The sequence below is a fragment of the Hippocampus bargibanti genome, linkage group LG17 (assembly GCF_051943395.1).
Source record: "Hippocampus bargibanti isolate YZ-2025 linkage group LG17, ASM5194339v1, whole genome shotgun sequence".
Lineage (NCBI taxonomy): Eukaryota > Metazoa > Chordata > Actinopteri > Syngnathiformes > Syngnathidae > Hippocampus > Hippocampus bargibanti.
This window is the reverse complement of record NC_142750.1, coordinates 10,799,341-10,821,462: the sequence shown is the minus strand read 5'-3', so window position 1 is coordinate 10,821,462 and position 22,122 is coordinate 10,799,341. Positions and strand designations below refer to the sequence as shown.

The window sequence follows — 22,122 nt, the reverse complement described above, 5'->3', positions numbered from 1 at the left end:
GATGTTCATGTAGCAAGAAAACAGCATGAATGTGTTTTGGATGACCGACTCTACTGGTGTTCCATTCTTACTTCTTGTTAATACACGGATAGAATTTGCGATTGTATTTTTTTGTCCCTGTGGGCCAGGGCGGCCATGTCCTGACAGATGGCCTCCGCCTTGGCAGACGCTCAACAATAGACTTGATGAAGAGTAATGGGTGAAGAAAAACAACTTCATCACCCAAGAGTCAAACGGGCACAAAAAGTGTGGCCATTAGACACCTTTAAATGTTGGACAAACCCTATCAACATCCATCAACGCTAAACGGTAACATCAAGATCACACCTGCTTCATGGTATGATGAACGTAGCACTCTTTGAAGTAAGACTAAATCGATAAACTCACAAGTTGAGCTTTTCAGGAGTCATGGAAACCCTTTCATGCATGGGTGTTTTACTTTTTTATTGAATTTATGATTGACATCTACCAAATAGCAAGTTTAAATTCTCTTGTAGTCTGAGTTTTCAAATCAGCGATTAATTTGGGCTCTGAATCATGACGTAAAATGAAGTAACGCGACAAAAGACATGAGCGGTTGAGTTTTCCTTCACCTTGGCGTGTCCAGTTTCTCATTAGCACAAGAGCGGGAATATGTGTGCGTAATGACGGGGGGGGGGGGGTCTTCCTTTTTTCTGTCATGGAGGTGATGAGACGGAGGGAGGAGGTGGCAATTAAAACTCGCCCTGACCTTGCAGACGCTCACAAGGAAAAAGGAGATGAGAACATGATAAGGGTAGAAGACCAAGAGATGCGTGAAGGTCATCAAGGAGCCACATAGGAGCCTCACGATTCTAATCTGCAAATCCCAAAATCATCCGCTAATGATCTCATTGTTCTAAAATCGGATATGAGCTTGAGGATCTTTAAGCATTAGAAGACTTTGTCATTTGGAAAAAGACCCTTGTAAGATAATATTTCACACCTGCTCACATTTAGAAACACATTCACGAGTTTTTAGTCACGGCTCGTTTTTTGCTTTTGCTAAATGTCATCTCTTGGTTGATGGTTGTGTCACGTCCCTGCAAAGACTGAAACAAGTTACTGATAGAGAGGCTTCTTTAACTCATTCACTGCCATTCCCAAATTTATTCTGGAATTGAAAATATGATGTAGAGCGCCATTACTGAATTCATGGGGTTTTGATTTTTCTTGCTGGGGGGCCGCTAAGGCGCTGGCCAGACCTCTGGAAATATTTTTTCCCTTCCACAACGGGGCAATATTCGTTCCAGCTTCAGCTGCTGTTAAAGTGCTATATAAACCAATATGTATGCATTGCATTGTATTTTGGACAGCCACCTTCATTTCAAGCTCATATAACTCCAGACCCATATACAGTGGGACCTTGGCTTACGCACTTAATTGGTTCCCAGACAGAGTGTGTAAGACGAAAAGTGTGTATCCCAAAAAAATTCCCATAGGAAACCATTAAAATGAGAATAATCCATTCCCAGGTCTCCATAAAATATCAATAAGCCTTAAAACTACAAACAATATACCTTATTTTACGTATAATAAATGTGCTATGGTATTATAATTAAAGAAATAAAATGGACTGTAGAATAAAGTCGTTTTATTTACCTTTGTGATACGTCTGTGATGGTTGTTGATGGCTTGATGGAATGGGGTGGCAGGTCAGAGAGAATTGCTGTTTGAAAGCAGTCACATTCCATAAGGACTGTAATTAAAGAAATAAACTCTATTGTATAATAAAGCCGTTTTATTTACCTTTGTGATGGTCGTTGATGGCTTGATGGAATGGGGTGCAGACTTCTCTTCCTGTGTTATGAAAGTCCGGTTAGGCATCTTATTCCAATAAAGGCCGGTCTCATCTGCATTAAATACTTCTTCTTTCACCAGTTCGAGGAATGATCCTTTGTATCAATAAACGGCGAACTTCCAGGTCTCCGCATGACGATATCTGAGTGAATTTGCTGTGCGTTCTCCCATATAATTGCTTCATTCAAACTGTCGCCGGATAGCTGCTTTTCGTTAATCCGAATTAACCGAAGTTTTTCAACTTCTTCGATTGCCCGAGACTGTTGCTTTGACAGCACAGAAACACCTTTAGCAACACTAGCACCCTTAATGGCTTCTTTGCTGCGAAGGATGGAAGCAATGGTGGACTTAGCATATCGGTACTGAGCCACTAAATCAGACAAATGCACACCTCGTTCGTGTTTTTCGATGATCTCCTTCTTCTCCTCGCCTGTAATTTTGTTTTGTGTCTTCTTCGGCTGAACACGAGCCTGTGGTAGGGTCTTTTTCGGTCCCATAACAGCAAAAGTATCTGTAAAAAAATCTGTGAAGACGATCGATGTGTGCACTCAGAGAAAGGGCGTGTGGAAAGGTAGGCCGGCTGGGGCGCTGTTCGGTCGTGTGCTTTGGTGCTCTTCCGCGGAAGATTACTCCACAAGCCGTGGTGGGGCGGCGCTCCATGTGTATCCCGAAAAGTGCGTATGCCAAGGTTTAATATTCATAAATACAACGTTCGTAAACCGAAAAATTCGTAAGGCAAGGTGTTCGTAAACCGAGGCCCCACGTTACTGTAATTTAGGAATCAACTCTTTTTTTCTGATGAAAGAAGAGAGTCTATGGCTGCTTACGCTGCATTGGATGTTTATGCAGTTCTAATATTCTGTCCTAATAATCCTAATAGTCTCAATATTCTGTGGGTCCTGTAATTCGAGTGACAATTACAAAAACCCTGGCACTGGAGTGGACACATTTTTTTCACATCTAGCAGTGAATTAGTTAATTTTCATGGGTTGGAAATAAAAATATTAACTTTTAAATCATATTCTTGCATGTACAGTGACTTTTACAAAAAAAAATCCTGGTAACTTTCCCAATACTCATGGCATATGCAAAAACAAAAACAAAAAATCCAAAAAGCCTTCAAACCACGTTGCATGCTTTCCGCTTGTGGTTTTTGTGCTTCTGTGCACAGTGTTGTCAAGTCCCCAGGACAGGAAGAGTTCAAGGATCCATAAAAGAATCGCTTGAGGTGTCCTAGATGACATCACCACAACCCATCTAGTGAGGTGTGTGCATTTGTGTGTGTGTATGTGTGTGTAAATGTGGACGCGAGCCAACATGGAGCCAAACTGGTGCTTTGATTAAACACATAACTAACACCTTGTCTGGAGGGGGAAGCGTGTCGGGTACAAAAGGTTTTTGGGGAAACTTTGCCACCTTAAAACTCTATTCATCCACTTGAATAAAATGTATCCAGAGGAGCTGCTGGCGACCGCTGGTAACTTTGGACAAGAAGCCAGGTACACCGCAGAGTGGTTGCCAGCCATTCGCAGGGTATGCTAAAAGAGTCACGTGGAAACAAATTCGAGGCCTCTGTGTTTCTTTGGACATGGATGTATGAAGATAACATTTTTTTGTGGCTGTTCTCGTAATAGCCAGGTGCACCAAATGTCATTCTCTTTAGGGTAGCTGTCAATGAGTGCTGATGAGCAGAGTTCCTGTGTTTTATTGGCATGGCTCCCTCACTGTTTTTTTCTGATAACCAGGTATAAATTATGAATTTACTAATCTTGCATTAATTAGAATGGGATATAATTTCTGATGATGTCAAGGCTCAGTGGATTGCATGAAATCGTAAGTAGTTCTCAATCGTTATTCTATTTGGATGTCAGCATCTTGCCAAGACTCATTGGACCTCTTTTTAATTAAAAAAAGTCTCCATAAGTGCACGTGTGTTCAGATGAAAAGCGAGGCAGACCAATGACCTTTGTTTATTCAATGAAGTGTAACATTGTAAATACACATTACACATTTTGATATACATTCCCCTTGTGAGTGGAAGATTGTTTGCTACTATAGTGATGGCATAAATTTTACTTGAAATTATTTTAGAAAAGTAAAACAAATGTGAAGATATATGTCTATCTATACACCTATACATCTATACACACGCACGCACGCACACACACACACGCACATATACATACATATATATATATATATATATATATATATATATACATATGCATACATACACATGCTGCTTACAGTGGGGCCCACATTAAAGATCAATTGATCCCCATTGAAATTATTTTAGTTTAAATTAATAAATTAATCCAAAAAATTGGTGACAAGCATTTTTTGAGCGAGATTTACTACTTGGATAGTTACAAAATTTACGCGCAGATGCTTGAGAGCACCAGGGCGTGAGTTGTGACGTACCGCAGATCCTCACTCGTGTTCTCATTTAGTGTCTATATATATTTTTTGTTTTCTGTTTAAAAAAAAATAACTGAAGGTTATTCACAACTGTTGTTTTCCTTACCCACATGCCTGGGTGGTAATGGAACTTCTCTTCTACCATCACTTTTGTCTCGCAACTCAAACGACAAGGGTTCTTGTCGTATACTGAAAAACGATTCCTCGTATACTGAAAAACTACTAAGTGGGATCACCTGTACATTAAGGTACCACTGTATCAGCATTAAAAATGACAGAGGTTAACTTGTTAAATGCTTTTAAATAGTTTTTTCCTGGTTTGTCCCAGTTGTTAGTCAGCGTCTTATGATTTTATTGCACTGAGAACAGAGAGGTGACCTCTCAAAATACACTGGTGGTGGTTTCTTCTTTTTTTTTTGCCTTTTCACACCTCGGATTCCAGGCTAGAGACCCTTCCCCAGGGTTTTGGCACAAATGGACTGTTCACCTGGCGCGCCACCAAAACCTGTTGGCGTTCCCTTCCCGATGAGACAGGCTCATCCCGCTCTGCCCCGAACATGCTGTTCTGGTAGGCCACGGGCCGGGTGGCGGGGTGTTCCGGGCAGCGGGTGGCGCACGGAAACAGGTGGTACATGTCTTTGGGGCTGTCGTAAAACTGTGCTGGTGGTGCGATGTACGCTGGTAGATCCGAGTAGGAGTTCAGGTAGGTGGAGTAGTGTCTGTGCACCAGTGTGGATGAGGACCGGCGGAGGGCGGCGGTGTTCTGCAGGATGGCCTCCCGGTAAGACGGCAACCGAGTAGAGTCGGCGTACTTAAGTTTCTGCTTATAAGGGTACGAGCCCATATGGGCCGGGTCCAAGTAGGCCGGCTCTGCGGTCAGTGGATAGCAGGACAGGTTATGGCCCAGGCTGCCGTACAGCTTGTGGGCCTTGGCGTTGGCCGGCACCACCACACGCGGGAACAGGTCCGGCATGTCGTTGCGGGATGACGTGGAGGTAGATGGGTTTGTCTCATCCACCTGTCGAATGCGCTCGTTGCCCCAAGTGGCTTTGAGGAAAGAGGCTCTGCGGTTGACTTTATCCTTGCCCAGAAGGGGTACGTCATCCATGTCGGGTTCGAGGTACGACTTCATACAGGAGTTGCAGCTGGCGGCGACACAAGGATAGTGTCCTGAGGCGGCGCAAGGGTAATGCCCTGGGGTAGCATTGGGTGTATGGTTTTTCATCAGCTGGTTCGCTCTGAGCTCAGCCAGGCAGGATCGCGGCTCGTCATAGTTGGCCCTTGATCTCAGGTCAGGGGCGTCAAGCACATAGCTACGCCTCCTGCGGCTCCCACAGTCGGGAGGGTAGCTCAGCTTCCTCCTCAGGGGTGGTTTATGTTCCATGTATATGTTGGGAACCTGGATTTCTCTGTAGGTGATGAATGGGGATGTCGGGTGCCGCGCGGGGTTCTCCACATAGAGCCGGCCAGGGTGGGCCTGAGCGGTGGAAGGCGGTGATACATCGGGCATGGCGAGGTGGGGGGTGCTGAGGCTGGAGATGGGTAGGGTCCTCTCCAAGATGTTGTTGCGGGCGGGAAGTGTGTAGCGCAGCGCTGTAGGCCGGGTGACTACACGCGGTTTGTCCAAGAGGGGCTGGGTAGCAGTGTCCCCATAGTGGCCGGGGAACGTAGGGGTGCGGCTCCTCACCGGGTAGGGCGAGTGATTGTCGCTGATGCTGGTGATGTAGGGCAGGCGGCAGTGCCCTACATCTGCGGTGGTGGCCACACGGGGTGGGAGGCCGGCACGGGTGTTGTCCATGGCTCCTCGCCGGCTCCAGGTCTCCAGGGTCTTGGTGGCGCTGTCCAGGGAGTTCTCCACCCGGGCGGAGGACACCATGTCCTTAGCGGTCTTTAACATCTTTAGCATGTTGGCCTGCGAGTAGTTGGTGGTGGTGACGTCGGGACTTTGAATGCTGCCATTGCGATCCGTCTGCTCTACGCCACTGAAGCAGCTGTAGATGCCCTACACATACACACATGGTGATCATTACACCGAGGAGACTGAAAAGCAGACCTCTGCAACATGGGAGACTTCAAGAATGGTAAATCTGTTCACTTCATGGCACAGCTTCAAGCAAATAGATTATAATTGACACATATATGAAATGCTGTCTTCACAAGGGAAAATTCTTATATTATGTTCTGGTTAACTCACTTAGACCGACATATTATCACCCCCACACAGCAAACCACGATCATCCCACTCAAACTGGGGGGTCCTTTTCCAAAAGTTCAACACCACTCACAGTCACAATTTCTTATCTTGATGAAACAGAAATTAATATCCCTCTTTCTTCCCGAAATGGAGGAGGGTATTTGTGATTGGTGATGCATCTTCTGCATGTGCCAAATGGAGTGCTACCTCCGGCAGAGAAAATGCTGTTTTTCCTCACGACGGGATATTTGCTTGGTTTCCATGTTGGAGGTTGGGTTCTGCAAATGGAAGCCACTCTTTTAGTCGCACCGCCCTAGCTCCTCCATGCTAATGGAAAGTGGAATCCCGTTGGGGCCAGAAGGAGAGTTTTAGGGCCTTCAAAATAATAAGGAGACTACAAACGTACCCTGCTAATGGCCAGAAGGAAGTCAAGACGTTCGGACTTTTGCAGCGAGTGTCGCAGCTTCCAGTAGAGCAAATGCTCCCAGGCGAACACCAGCAGGCTGAGGCCCATGGCCACTAGAAGCATGTAGAAGACGCCCGCCATGTTATCGATGTCCAGCTTGCTGCTCATAACTTCCTTCTTCTCATTGCGGCAGATGCCGGTCAGCCACACCGTTTGCAGTTTCTGAGTGTCACCTGGCACACGGTACCACAAAATCACAAACTCGGGATTCAATATTTGCTAAGCATTGGGAAATATTACTATTACCGTCAGCTAGGAACTGCAGCAGTGCCAGGTCGATGGGCCTCTTCCATCGGGAGTCTTTTTGAAGGGCAATGCCATAGCCAGTGGTGGCGAAGACCTTGCCACTGCCGATGGTGACCAATTTACAGCCCTCGTCTTTTCCCGCCATGTAGTTGAGCACGGCGGCGTCGTAGATGAAGGCGTCCAGTTTCCTGGCGGTGCCGAATGTAAAAAGTACGCAGGTTGGCATTGGGCGCTTGAGTCGGGCCGACGTCCTCGAGGCGGAAACCCACCCTGTCTTGAGGCTGTTGAGGGCATCCTCGACCCCCTTCTGATTGTATTTGACCATGTGGGAGTGCATCTCGGGGTAGTTGCTGCGAATGTTGCGCTCCGTGCTGCCGTTGGGCACCGTGCCGAAGCGGAATGGAGGGTACTGCTCCTGTGGTTTCTGAAACTACAATGCGCAAAATGCCCAATTCAGCAATTTTCAAACAAGGCTCATGTTTTCAACTAGCCGTTTAAAGGAAAATATAACCTGGATTTTAAACCTATTGTAGTTTCAAACCCACTTTAAAATTCCTAACCCAGACTTAAAACCTCAATTTGAAGTTCTGAACCAAGACAGTTTCTAGATAATGATATTGAAACCATAAATCTTTCTTCAAACCCTAACTGAGGCTTGCCACCTGTATTTGAAACACTAATGGAGTCTTGAAACTCCACTTTTAAAGCTTACGTTAGACCGTAATTTAAAACGCAACCCTGGCTAGGAGTTGTAATTCGAAACACAAACCATGGCTACAAACTGAAAGTTGAAACACTAACCCAGGGTTGTAGCCTTCCATTTAAACACTGGAGCTGGTTTAAAACCCGACGTTGAAACACCAAGGCTGGTGTCAAACCCTAATTTGAAAACCTAATATTGTTGAAAACCTTAACCCAGACATGATTCAATCCGAAATATCGGCTTGGAACCCTGAGAGGCAAAACACGACTACCTTCTTGTCACTCAGGCCGGACACGGTGTCGATGTACTGCTCCTGGATCATGAAGGCGGCCAAGTTAGCCGTGTAGGACGCTAGGAAGATGACAGCGAAGAAAGCCCACACAAGCACCATTATCTTGCTGGTGGTCCCCTTGGGGTTCTCGATGGGCACCGAGTTATTGAACACGATTCCCCACAGAAGCCACACCGACTTGCCGATAGTGAAGGTGGGGCCACCGGGCTCTGCGGATCACACGGTCGCAAAGAGCAAATTTTCTTCTGTATTAATATTCAAACTGAGCATATTGTCACACAGTATCTTGCAATAATATTAACAACACATTTTAGGAAAATGCCTTCTTCATTCTGAATCCTTTAGGTCACAGGTGTCAAAATCAAGGCCCCTGGACCAAATCTGGACCACCGCATCATTTTATTCGGTCCGGGAAAGCAAATCAAACTTCCGAAAGTCCATGATGCTTGCTAGAGTCTGAACAAAAATTTTGTAACTACAATGGCGCCCGCGGCAAAAAACGGAGTTTGACATCTTTGCTTTAGATCTACGACACCAATGCATTTTAATGTCACGATGGTGGTATTTGAAAAGTATTTTTTGAGGTCATACTTGGGATAGAAAATATGAAAAAGACTCTTTCAGGCTATTTGGCACCGAGATGAAACTCCATTTCTTTTGCATTGATTTCTTATATGAGCTTGATTACCCGATAGAACAGAGAAGGAGGAGGAGGAAGAAGGAGGGTGGATGCCTCACCTTTGGCAGTAATCAGGCTGCGGTTGTAGCCCACCGGGCTGCAATATTCAAAGACGAACACCGTGATGGCGACCACCGTGAGGCACATGACGAACATCATCACCCACACGGCGGGACTGTACGGCTCTGCAAAACACACCCAAAAGCCACAAAAGTGGTAAAATATGGATTTGGGTTAAGATATATCTGTATATGTGTGTGAGTGTATGTGTGTGAGTGTGAAGCTACAGGGAAACATGATTGAAAAATCTCCATGAAATGCAATTTTTTTCTGACCTAAGAAAGCAGACGGTGAGACTGTGCCGTTGCTCCTGGCTACCATGACGCTGATGCCCGTCTCCACGAATGGCACAGAGAAGTCGATAATCTCTGAGCGTTCTTCGTTGATAGTCAGTGAACCGATAGCCATGTCGGCACGCTTGTAGAATACCTGTCGGGATGGGAGGGTAAAAAATAAAATAAAATAAATAATAATAATAATAATAATAATACATTTCATTCATAAGCACCTTTCAAAACTCTCAAGGACAATTTACAGTCACAGGATATTTTTTTTCTACGGGTGAGCAGCGGCAGCCACACGCGCCAGCATTCACTCAACCCGGAAGTAACAGAGTTAAAAAAACAAAACAAAAAAAAAAACAACTAATAATATGACAACACAAAGACACAGATAGTCACCCAAACCCCAGCACCCCTGCACCCTCCATCCCCCATCCCCCTGTGACACGAAGCAGCTCCAGATGAAAGACGAGAGGACCAAAGCGTCCCCCCCAGCAGCGGGGAGCTTGAAAGGGGGCCAGCTGTACAAAGTGGCTGCCTTTCCAGCAGCTCCTGTATTTTGCTTTTCTACTTCTTTCTTTCCTTTTCACTTCCTTTCCTAACTTTGCTGCTGTGTTACTTCCGGGTAGAGTGAACGCTGGCGCAAATGGCTGCCACTGCTCAGCCGCACAAAAAAATCCCATAACTGTAAAGTGTCCTTGGGAGTTTTGAAAGGTGCTGAAAAATTTAATGTTTTATTATTGCAATACAATGCAATACAGACATATTGATTTAAATATGGATTTGTTGCAACTTCAGCTATTGTTAAAGCGCTAACATGGACAAAAGGTAAATGCAGCCCCTTGTGGAAGGGAAAAAACATTGCCAGAAGTCTGACCAGCGCTTTATCAGCAGCCCCCGCAAGAAAAACCAAAACCCGAACAAATTCGAGAATGGCGCTCCACGTCACATTTTTCAATTCAAGAATAAATTCGGGAATGGCAGCGAATGAGTTAATCGAGCGTTTTGATATCGCATTTTGAACAATTGCTATAATGAAGCAGAGGGTTACCTCTCCAATCATGCCGTTCCAGATGCCGCGCACCAGCTTGCCGTGCTTCCCGTTGGTGACGAGGTAGAGATCGTAGGAAAACTTGATGTTGCGCGAAAGCTTCTTCAGGATGTCGATGCAGAAGCCCTTACAGCACAGTTTGGTGTATGGCTCTGTGTGACCCACGATTCTTGGAGAAGAAAAAAAAAGCGTCACTGATGATGAACGATGCCCGTTACAACTGTGGGGAAATCTTTACTTTGCCATCGATTGATTGCGGCACGTGCGACTCGTGGGGGGTATTAACCTCTGCTGCTGCGGGATCGGTCTTTTATCACATCCAAGTCAACGTCATTAGCTGACAAATACACATGTTGATTACAACACATTGTAAAACCCTAATCCAGGTTTAAAAGCCTCTCCTTCTGCTTTGGATGTTGGAACTGTGGCTTCAAATATGCCTGCCCAGTCGTACAGGAGTGGTCCATCAAGGAAAAGGTTTCTTCGGCCGTCATCTATACTTCTTTGAAGGTGTCGGATGTTTCGCTGCTCATCCGAAGAGCTCCATTAGCGAACTAAAGTTGTGCTGGTAACCCTGTCCCTATATCTCTAATGGACAAAGGTGGTTGTGCCAGACCTCTGCTCTGATAGGCAGTGGTCCACTGCTCCCCCAAACTTAGAGCAGGGACCTATAAGAGCAGGGGTCCGGCACAGGGACCCATCAGAGCAGGGGATTGGCACAGGAACCTAAGAAGTACAGATGATGGATGAAGAAACCTTTTCCTCTGGCTTCAAATGGTAATCCCAATTAGAAATCCTAACCCTCTGGTGAAATCCCGCTTCAAAACCCTATTTTTGTCTTGATACATTTCTTTATGACCCACTTAAAAACAATTTCCTTGGTTAAACACACCCACAAAAACCATTTTTTTTTCTAAATCCAGCTCACAATTGAAACTTGTATTTGAAACCCACCCCATTGTCTTTTAATCATGACTCATTCTTGAAACCTGACTTTAGAACTCAAAGCTTGTTGCCCCTACCCTGACTAGAAACCTGACTTCAAAACCCCAATTCTGTCTTGAAACCCTTCCCCCAAACCTTAACGCTGGCTTGAAACCCTAACCCCAATTTGACACCCTAATTCTGCTTTTTAATGTTTCTTGGAAATCCTAATCCCATTTTGAAACACTGCATTTTTGGAGTAGAGTGGGGTGGTGGGCTAAATACAACTCCCACAGCCAGTTATACTTATCCCCATGAAATTTGAAAGCTACGTCGATTAATGGGCAAAAACTGTCAAAAAAAATGCTTGTTTGCATGAGCCCCACGTCCTCGGAAGCTACTCCACAAACACGGACGCTTTTGGCTAGTGGCCCAAAAAACTGCAAGCGACCTCCGGAAAAACAATTTCAGCCTCCGCCAGTCTGATTTACTCCTTTTTCAAACACAACACATACAGATCATTCCACTGACTCGTCTCCGGCGCCAAATTGTCTGACTTAATGTTGACGTTTTCAACCAGAAAAAGAGCACCTTCTGTCACCATCAAGGAACGCGATCCCATTAATGGATAACAAGCTCCACGTTAATGAAGGGTCGATCGTGGGACGCTCTGCTCCCTGGTCGACAGGTCTCACACCTCTCTATGAGTGATAAGACCCCAAAAGCGGGGGAGGTGAGGCTCTTGCGCACAATGGCACCTTCGCGTATGATAAAAAAATCAATTAAGACGGGACATGCTCGTACACCGGAATGCTTGCAGTGATTCCAAGCGGTTGTCTCATTGGGACGCTAATTAGCTGACTGTGAAAAGGCTGTTGATCAAACTCCCTGCTGGGTATTGTATCATCCGTTTGAGGATGTTAATCAGTGTGTCGCTAAACCCCATAAATACAGATATGACAACAAACAGTGCTAACAAAAAGGTCTCGGCATGTACGCGGATGGTCAGATCTTGAACAGATGGCATTTGACTTGACTTTTCAATAAGATGAGGTTGTCAGACTAGCGGATGTCAAGGGGCAGGTACGTTACAGAGGATTGGGTCGACAGTGGTAAAGGTTATGTAACTTGCACTGTGATACTTGGTAAGCGAGGGGTGAGAAAGTTGGCGTCAGCAGAACGGATGCGTTGAGTGAAAGCGGATGGAAGAGGACAATGGAAGGGAGACCATGGAGAATGCCATCGTTCTAGTCAGAACGGACGTGTGTTAGGTTTCGGAATTGACAGGAGGATGATTTGGTGACGTGTCCTGATTTGTGTGTCTCCCAGATTTTGGTTCATCTGAAGATTTATGACAGTGAGGCAGTTGGTGAGGGCGGAGATGAGTTGATGCTAGCGCATTATTTAGGCTACTTTGTTAGCCGTTAATGAGCCTCGTGAAGTTGGTTCATTCATAGTGAAACGTATTTGAACACAGTTGTCTATGTATCATGAATTCATGATTGTGAGCATTGTCAATGATTGGTATTGATGCTTTATGATCGTTTCAGTTTGAATAAGTTCTACTAATTCAGTTTTAAGTCATTTTTGGGGGGATTGGAGGGGGGAGGGTTATATGGTCAATTATTTCCGGAATTTCCGATTACTGTTGGGTTCAGTCCCTACCATTCATGAAAAGTGATGACTCACCAAATTAAAGCTACTGACGGACTCAGACACAAATTGTTGTTTGGCTGTTAGTTTTGATGCGTTCCTTCACTTACACCTCCGTCTTGTTGGACTGTCGTCTGCACGGCACCGTGTTGCTGACGCAGGTTCCGGTCAAGGGATCAACGGCCTCCACGATAACAAATGGCCGTTCCTCCAGTGTGGCCACCGTAAGGTGCCTATAGTCAGACACGGGCTCCAGGTAGGAACCGTAGCGGGGCCATACCGGGTACCTCATCTGGAGGATGCTCATCTCGTAAGTTCCCACCTGAAACAGAAACATCCGGGCTTTAAACCCTCTTTTCAAACCATACTTTGGAATGATAGCCCTAATGAAACCCTATCTCTAAATTAAAATACTAATTGTGGTGTAGTTTCAATAGCCCAAGTGTGGAACCCAACCCTGGGAGTTAAAAATGTATCCTAACCCTAACGCTGTGTTGAAACACAGATTGGAAATGAAATACTTCATTTGAGACCCTAATTTGGAATCCTCACCCGGTTTTGCAATTCTAATCCAAAAACCTCGATGTCTTTAAACCTTATCCAACACCGGCACGCCGTAAAAGTAATGTCTTGTTTAGAAGAAGCCATATCCAAACAGTTAAAGATGCAATACATCAGTTTTACGCTGCCTTTTAAAGCACAAATAAAGTGCCGGCATATGTGAGCAATGAGGCCTTTTTGCCAGCAAGCGCGTGAGATGAAAGTGCTGAGGATGCGTCCACGTCACACTCTTTTATCACAATCTCCCATCTTAATGCAGCCATCCCCAATTACGCACCTCACACCCCACCCCCTTTCTGCCCCCCACCGTTATCACTCATCTTTTGCTAGGTTTTGTGCGTCAGGACCTGGCTGGCGATTGTGGACATTTGAGAGGAAATTGATTTTTGGTCAGGCCCGACAGAGATGATGCAATTTTATGCACCGTGCAACAACCAGTTGGCTAATTCTAATTACCGGCGGTGGGGGAATTGGGTTCACTACGTAAATGAGGTGCAGAATTGAATCCTCGAGCGCCACTCGAGCAGTGCAAAACAATTTTTGAGGGCGGAATTGAAGCGGATTTATGTGGGACAGGTGATGTGAGCCAATCTCTTTTTGAAGGACAACAAAAAAGTAAAAACAATGACAAATTCAGAATTTCTTAGCAAAGACAATTGTAATGTTTTTTTCCAAAACGTCTTTGTGATCTTGAAAAGAATTAAGACGCGTTTTGTAAAAAAATACCAAAAAAAAAAATCTTAAAACAATGACTCGAAGACTAAGAGCAGAAACATGTCCTGAGCTGACAACACTCGGGCAGCTCACTGAAAAGTAATCACACAAGGCAGCGACAGGCAAACACGCAGTTGTCCGCCGATGTTTTCCGCCTATCACGTCGATCGGCTTCCGATGTTTACCTTTGTGGCCCTCAATTGAGTTGGTGGCAAAAAACACACAGAAATGAGGAGCAATGTGTCCTTTTGTGTGGTTTAGTTTTTTTTCCCCCTCAGACACTCATCTCGATCGTCGATGTACCCTTGAATGGAGAAACGCGCGCGATACAATAGATTAACAGCAAGAACAGAATGTCTTGAGTGCTCAATGAAACGCTGATGATGTAAAAATGAGACGAATGAGAGCGAATTTTGCGGGTGTGAAATGAAAGAAAAAATATTTTGTAACATTTTTGCAATCATTTTGAACACTAATATCAGATAAACCGTAAGAACTAATACAGTAAAGTCTCGTTATATCGATATCGGATATATCGATAGTCCCGGTTATATCGATACTATTTCTATGCACGCACGGAGAAAATTACATGCAAACAGGGTCGGATATATCGATAGTCCCGGTTATATCGATATTTTTTCGGACTCCCTTGAATATCGATATAACGAGACTTTACTGTATTCATCTTTTCCTTGCTTTGCTTCTGCAGGGATTCCTCATCCTCTCCCATGCCAACTTGGAAACTTAATTTGACACACCCCACTGAACAATGGTCGCTATAACAAGGACATTCCACTGATTGAATGTTCATTAAAATATGATGGAACTGTCCAACTTGAGGTGGATGGGGCGAAACTGTGTCAGCATCAGGCTCGATAACAAAAGTGCTAAGAGGGTGATGAACTGAGGGTGACGAAAGTTTTAAAAAAAGCCAATCCGAAGGCCGAATTGCTGTTTAGCGTCTGAGGATAAAGAACGCCCCCAACCCCACGGAGATTTGGTTAAAGTTTTTGGTGAAAGTTTTGTCGAGGAGCTGTGTATAATCCTGGACTGCCGTGCGGGTAAAGTTCAACGATGTGCGTCGGAAAATTGAGCTTTTCTCCACTTGGATTGGTGTAAGGTTGCTGAACTCAAAAGTTCTGACCACTAAAAGCAGCTCGTAAAACGGCAGCTAATTAATGCTGAAATTGACACGTAAATGTTGAGTTTTGCTCAAGCGTTGAGGAGCAGAATAAGCGACCGCATAGCTCGCAGAAAAAAAAGACACTTGATTCATCTGTAAGAATGGTGATGATGTCCACATAACATGATTTTTATTGTGCTTTTATCAATTGTATAGGCATCTACTTCTTTTTCCTTTAGTCTTGTTTTTATAACTTTGCTGCTGTGAATTTTAAATTTCTCTATTGTGAGACTCATAAAATGTAATGTAATGTAATGTAATGTAATGGAGTTTAATGTTGTTAATTGTAATGTAATGTAATGTAACTTAATTTAATTTAACTCGTTCACTGCCAGATGATGTGAAAAAATGTGTCTACTCTAGTGCAAAGGTTTTTGTCATTTTCACTCAAATTGCAGGACCCACAAAATGTGGCGTTTTAGAACTACCAAAACATTCAATAGAGCGTTAGAAACTTTACACTCTCTTCTGTCATCAGAAAAAAAGAGTTAATTCCTAAGTTTAATGGGTCTGGGGTAATATGAGGTGCAATGGGGGCAGTTGTACCAGAGGGAAATGCTTCCCCTAAGCCTAGTGCGAGGGAAAAACATTGCCAGAGATATGACCAGCGCTTTTCAGCACTCCCCCACAAGAAAAACCAAAACCCGAACACATTTGGGAATGGTGCATTGTTAAAGTGTTGAATTTGAAGCACAAACTGGAACCGCAATGCCTCTTGGCGTTGTGGAAAATAAAACATATTTTGGTGACTGATAGCGATGAAACAAAATAGTGCAAATTGACTTCTGGCTATCTTGGCTGGACTCAAAATGGTCTTGACTTGCATGATTTTTTGCCAAGCTCACGAAGGACTTTAAGACTTGAAGCGCTACTTATGACTTGTGCTTCTCTGACTTAGCCGCAACTCCCATAATTAGCCAGCTCAAGCGTGTGCGCCGGACGGAGTTGACTTGCAAGCGTGAGAGGATCCTTTATTAGGTGGTTCACTGGTGTGAGCGCAGCCTTCTAACTAGCCTCAATAACGAGATCACTGATGGATGAAATCACTGCCTGAGCGGCTCAAAGTCGACTTGTTCTGAACTCCCCGCCTGTGAGTTTTCATTACCTTGTCCCACTGCCTTTCTCGGTCTAGCGTGATGATGTTCATTGCCGGGTTCACTAGGTAGCCGTTGGCGTTGAAGGAAAAGTCATTGTGCTCCCAGGTTACGTTCAGCATGTGCCTGAAATGAAGAGAGAGAAGAAGAAGAAAAACCCACAGGCAAGTTCAAGACAGTGACCCAAAAACAAAGGAACTGATTTTGTTGCGTCCTGTTTAGTCTGCAGGAAGTCGGTTTTGTTCGCAAAGCACTGATCCCTTTCATCCAACCCACGAGTGACATTATCTCATTCACTGTCAGGGACATTTATATTGATCCATTGAAATCTAACCACTCATTGCCCCCTATGTAGTTTAATTTTTAGTCTGGGCAGGGGGGAAAAGTGTTATGACATTATCTCCTGCGATGTAAGGCTGCCCGAGCTTTTGCTGAATTTCAAACGCTAGCCGCTTCCGTCTGTTTGGTTCGGCTCCTTTGATGGCTTATTTTCATCACTTCAGCAGCTGTTACATCAGAACGGCGTTGCCGCTTGCGCACCTCCGCCGTCACTTCAGCGGAGGTGATCAAAGTGAAGAGCCCTCCCGCACCCCCAGTTGAGTAATCTCTGATAATCCAAATGATATTCATTATCCGGACAGAAACGTAGTGAGAACCAAAAGGCCTTGTTCATGTTTGATGTGCACAGATGTAAAACAAATTTATTCCAGGTTCCTTGGCAAAGAGTGTTCAAGGGAGTCAAACTCATTTAATGCCACCGGCCATACTGTAGTTACGGTTTCCTCTCGGTTGTCGTTATGAATTTGGAAAAACATTAGAATTTTTAATAACCCTCCACATATTACATATGCAGTGCAAAAACATGAATGAATAAGTAGTTTTGAAATTTGAAGTAAAAAACAATGACTGTTATGGTGGTTTACATGCGACAATTTGAAATTTTGGTTTGGACTTTAGCAAGCATCATGGAATTTCACGTTTGATTTTCTTTCACAGGCCAAATAAAATGATATGGTGGGCCAGATTTGGCCCCCAGGCCTTGACTTTGACACCTGTAGGTTAGTTGTTTTGTTCTATTAAACTTCTTTGGCTTTCTAAGGACAGGCCACACCTGCCTGTCACCAGCGACTCCCCTCCACTCAATTCTCCGACCATCCCGGAGGTATAAAGCCGTGATGAGATAGATGGCAGTGGGTGAGGACACAGTTTAGAGGACTGACAGTGGCCATAAATCTGCAGCACCGCACCAAACAGTCCTGGATAAATAAATGAACATTTTACGTTGTGAGATGTGAGTTCTCTTCAGAAAGTGGCCTATGTATCCACATTGCTAGCATGTCAGGCACAAGCGAATACCTCCAAACTTCCCCAAATCGGCTATTTATTTTCACGTTAATAACACAATAGCACTTCATATGGAAGGGCAAAAGTTTCAGATGCTTTTTTTGCAATGTGCAAATGACCTGATGTCTTTGGAAGTTGCCTTCCACAACAATGCAAAAACGATTCTGCTCCTGCTGTTTGCCCCTTGTCGCTTTTTCAAAAAGCAAAAAAAAAAAAAAAAAGAAATTGCAAGATGGGGAACGACAACTTTCGATCTCCCCCAGTATCCAACTGCCGGGCAAATATATGATAGACCTCCAAAAATAACTTGAGTAGGTTTGTCTCTGGAAATATATTAACAGCATGTCTGGGTATTCCGGTGGAGAATATCAATGTTTCCCTGGTGGACTCAATCAATTCACTTCGTCGCTCGGAATCGGGTAAACCAATTGGATATCACTCTCCCTCGTTCTCTCCGTGCAGTCCGACTCAATCCAAACATGCATTTGAATGAGTCCTTCCCTGAGAGAATTCCGCAACTGGGCTCACCTCTCCAAATTCATGAATGACTTGCCACATAAATAAACATCCCGCCACTATTTCATTGCAAATTTATGATTTGGCGTTTGCGTCCATACATAAATAGTCCCTGGCTTTACCGCAATTGAACAGTTTGGACGCAGCTGCAGTCTGCCAGCAAAACAAAATAAAACAAAAAAAAAACCTGATTCAAGTCTCGCTGATTGTTTCCCTAAAGGGATCTTCATTGGCTTTGCAGTTGACTTTATCAAGGCCTTTGTCGGCAAGTTAAGCGCAATAGTGGAATTTGAATTACTGTGTCAGGGAAAGACAAAGCTGTGGAGCCTGCGGGGAACAGATGTCTTCGGTTGGAGGGGGGGGGGGGGGGGGGGGGGGGGGCAGATCGAGCAATACTTTATAAAAGCAATTGTTGGCGATTTCAGGCCAAGGGAATGTCTTTACAACAAACCGCCAAGATGATACCAAGGGCAGCATGGCGACAATCTATATGAAAAATTGCTTGGATTGTAAAATCGTTATTCCCGCGACTCTCCTGAAGTCTCCTTTTGGAATCACCGAACATGCTGTAGTCGGCTTTTTCTTGACATTTTTGTGGTGGCACTGTTATGACTTGATATGGTTTTACTTCAACTGGAACTGGGGATGTGGACAAGTAAGGAAGGAATTCTGGAACGGTTTCAGTAATCGATCATTGATATATTTGAGAGAAAGCAGTTGTTTTTCCACAAATTTCATGATGTGAGCATGACATCTTCATGCAATCAATACCATACTAGCCTTTAAGCCTTAAAGTTTAAAGTATAAAAACTCTCATGCGTACCTGAAAAGCGTGTCATTAGTCGTCACGGTTTTGACGGGATTGTGGCAGTCGTTGTGTCCCTCAGGCAAGAAGCCCCTCAGCTTGCGGTAGCTCTGCACGCCTTTCACCACGATGGCGACACCGTCCCGCACCCTCTTCCTCAAGCTCATTCTCCAGCGGTCGGTGATGATGCTGATGAGTCCCACGGGGAAGCTGTCTGGTGGTGACATGTCAGGGTTGCCCACCGCCAGGCTGGGGATTATCCAGATGTAGCCCGGCCCAACCAGTCCGGCCTCGGTGGCCATGGCGAAGAGGTACTGCGCTTCCTCGTGGGAGCAGTATACCAGGAGTACCTGGGCATCAATTTGCTGCAGCAGACGTCGCGCCCGGATGTCATTGGTGCTGTCGGCGGACATGTCGAATGTCAAAACGTCCTCGAGCTCCCACATGAAGTAGCTGGTGTCGATGTAAGCCTTGACATACTCCACGTAACCCTCATAGCCCGGGTAGAGACTGGTGATGACCACAAAGTTGTCCCAGTTGTACTCCTCCATCACCTTGAACATGCCATTGATCTGTTGCTCGATGGACGAGCCCAATTGCAGGAAGTTGGAGCCCTCGCCCTAGTGGAAGAAAATGACACCTGGATCACAGGCGGCAGATTTACTCACACTGACTGGACAGTTATAGGTAGCCTAAAATTCATAAATGCTCAATTCAAAGTAGCCGGACATACAGCATCTCTTTCAACACGTGAACAAAGCATTTGTCCTTTGTCACATCCCACCACCGGTCCTGATGAAATATTCCAGTCCTGTAGTTAATACGGTTGCTGTTCATCAACAAGCCAAATAAACACTCAATTTCTGTTCTGTAATATTCAGTGAGAACCTCTCCGTCATCTCGTAAGTGGCTCTTGGCCATTCAGATGTGCTTTAAGTGCTCCCGGAGCTCCAGACTCATTCATTACCTAAAAGCACATCTTATGTTTGCCAAGGCAAGGTCCATACGTATTTGCAAATACAGAACAAATGCTACCTTCTGTGTGGCAGATCTTCCTTTTTTCAACGGTGACCCTGGCGGAGGATTCATTGAAAATTAATATGACCAAAAAGCATTCACACCAAAGCAAGTTCCTGAGTGGTCTTCTACCGACACGGAAGACGGCGTTTCTGGTGGAATCAATTTGTTGTAACCTACAAAGACGGGACTAAGTCAGATACAACACGATCTAGGCATAACGGTCTGATGCATGCGGTCATAAGACGAATGTACCAGTGTTCAAGGACCTTAAAGTACTTTATCATCATGGCAAATTCAGATTATAGCACGAAATTTATTTGAAAAATTACTCAATCATCTGGTTTTAATACTATGCTCATCACAAAAGTGTCTGTAAGGTCTTCCTGCGAGCAGTGTACCCTTTCAACACCTCCTTGTCTTGTGCCATTTGCTCTTATAATAAGTTATTATTTAACTGTGATAGGTTATTATTAATAACCTATCACAGTTAAATCACTCGTAAAAAATGTCAGAACTTTGAAAATCTGGTTTCTTGAAGGTACAGATGTAAATATGACCTAAACAGTCAAAAGGTAGAGAGATGAGCGTGGTTGATTTGGAATCACGACGGTGGTGGAATGATGCTATTTTACAATAAATTATAGGTAGATTTCAAGCACAATTTTTTTCTCTTTGCCATTGGATTTTTCCCAACATCTCTTGAACTGTCATGTTTTAAAAACTGCGGGAGGAATAAAAGCGCTCGAGTAAGCGGGGGGGAGAGGGGGTGTCCTCACAGCTGAGGCGGGAGTGGGGTCAAGTATCCCGAGACTACGAGCGGGTTTGTGATCTTGTTCCGCCTCGCTCCTTGGTGTCCTTGAGAGACCGCCCGGTGATGTATGAGCATCTTATGAGTCCCGACGTCACCGTTAAAGCCACCCACTTTTTCCACTCTGCCGGGTGCCGGGGAGGGAAGTAAACCCTCTTAGTTCTCTCTCACTCCTTTTCAATCACCACCGGAGAGAAGTACAAAGATCAATGACATTCCAAGTACCGGTATATACAGTGCTATATTGCCTTACAAGTTTGATTCGAACCGTGACCAAGCTCATTACTCTTAATACCCGTATATCAAACAATTTTGACAATCCATATACTATTTAGCCCTTCAAGCACCTTCCAAATTTTTGTTGTTCTTAATATATTTGAAGCTCATTACAACAAACCTCGAAGGTCCTAAGGAATCTATACGTCATAACGGTAGTTTGTTGTAACCAATTCCAACAAATGGCCACCATCTATCATGCATAATGGAATATGAACATTTCTAGATGTTCTTATTTTATCTCTGAAAAAATTAAGTCAGGAAATGTTTGCCTCCATAGGCAATTGCCAGTACTGCAGACAAAGCCGACTGTACAATTTTACAAAGTGTCGTCTGAGCTTAGTGTGAGAGACTCAATGAACGTGAGAGACTATTTCAGCCTTCAGACATTGTGAAATTTACTTCAGTTTTCCATGACCACATGCTCAGGGACTTCGTCGTGCTTCCACAACTTAGGGCAGCAAGTACAACAATGCACTGAATCAATCAGTGGTGTTGCAAAGTCACCAAAGGAAATCCCACTTTGCCCATTTTGTTTATTAGCAAGATCGTGGGAGCAGTTAGCTTCCCATGATTCGTTGCAACATAGGCCTTTTCACTATTTTGCTTTGTATACAAAAACATCTTCTGCTGATGAGGCTGTTTAAATATTTTTGTTCTTGGTTATCATTGGTTCCACAATGCTAATATGCTATTAATGCTATTAATGCTAATAATGACGGAAGATCAAGTGGGGAGAAATAAATAAAAATGAATTCACAGTGTGAAGAAGCTGCTGCCTCTGACACTTTTCTCTCTTTCAAACGTCTTTCAAGATGATATATTGGGACTCTGGAGGTCGCAGTTGCTAAAAAGGGTTTTGACAAAACCAGGTCGAATGTTCCTTTTGACAAAACAACCAATTGTTTTAACACAGAATAAAGTTCGAATCAAGGTGAAAGCTAAAGGAGCACTGCAATTATTTTCTAATGTTAGCATGCAGCTAGAACATAACGAAAAGAGCTTCAGTTTTTTAT

General features: G+C 44.3%; 1 protein-coding gene across 2 annotated transcripts in view; it reads right to left on the bottom strand.

The window, feature by feature from the left end:
• Positions 1–4,060: 4,060 nt before the first annotated feature.
• grin2ca (glutamate receptor, ionotropic, N-methyl D-aspartate 2Ca) overlaps positions 4,061–22,122 on the bottom strand; it is a 45,536-nt gene continuing 27,474 nt past the window's right edge. For both annotated transcript variants that reach the window (XM_089018814.1, XM_089018815.1), the window contains 11 exons: positions 19,021–19,622; positions 16,349–16,463; positions 12,896–13,107; positions 10,209–10,377; positions 9,152–9,305; positions 8,876–9,001; positions 8,117–8,346; positions 7,412–7,572; positions 7,143–7,330; positions 6,837–7,069; positions 4,061–6,238 (listed from right to left, as the gene is read on the bottom strand). In XM_089018814.1, the coding sequence (XP_088874940.1) occupies positions 4,661–6,238; positions 6,837–7,069; positions 7,143–7,330; positions 7,412–7,572; positions 8,117–8,346; positions 8,876–9,001; positions 9,152–9,305; positions 10,209–10,377; positions 12,896–13,107; positions 16,349–16,463; positions 19,021–19,622 (3,768 nt within the window). In that variant the 3' untranslated portion in view covers positions 4,061–4,660. The remainder of the gene's footprint in view (positions 6,239–6,836; positions 7,070–7,142; positions 7,331–7,411; positions 7,573–8,116; positions 8,347–8,875; positions 9,002–9,151; positions 9,306–10,208; positions 10,378–12,895; positions 13,108–16,348; positions 16,464–19,020; positions 19,623–22,122) is intronic.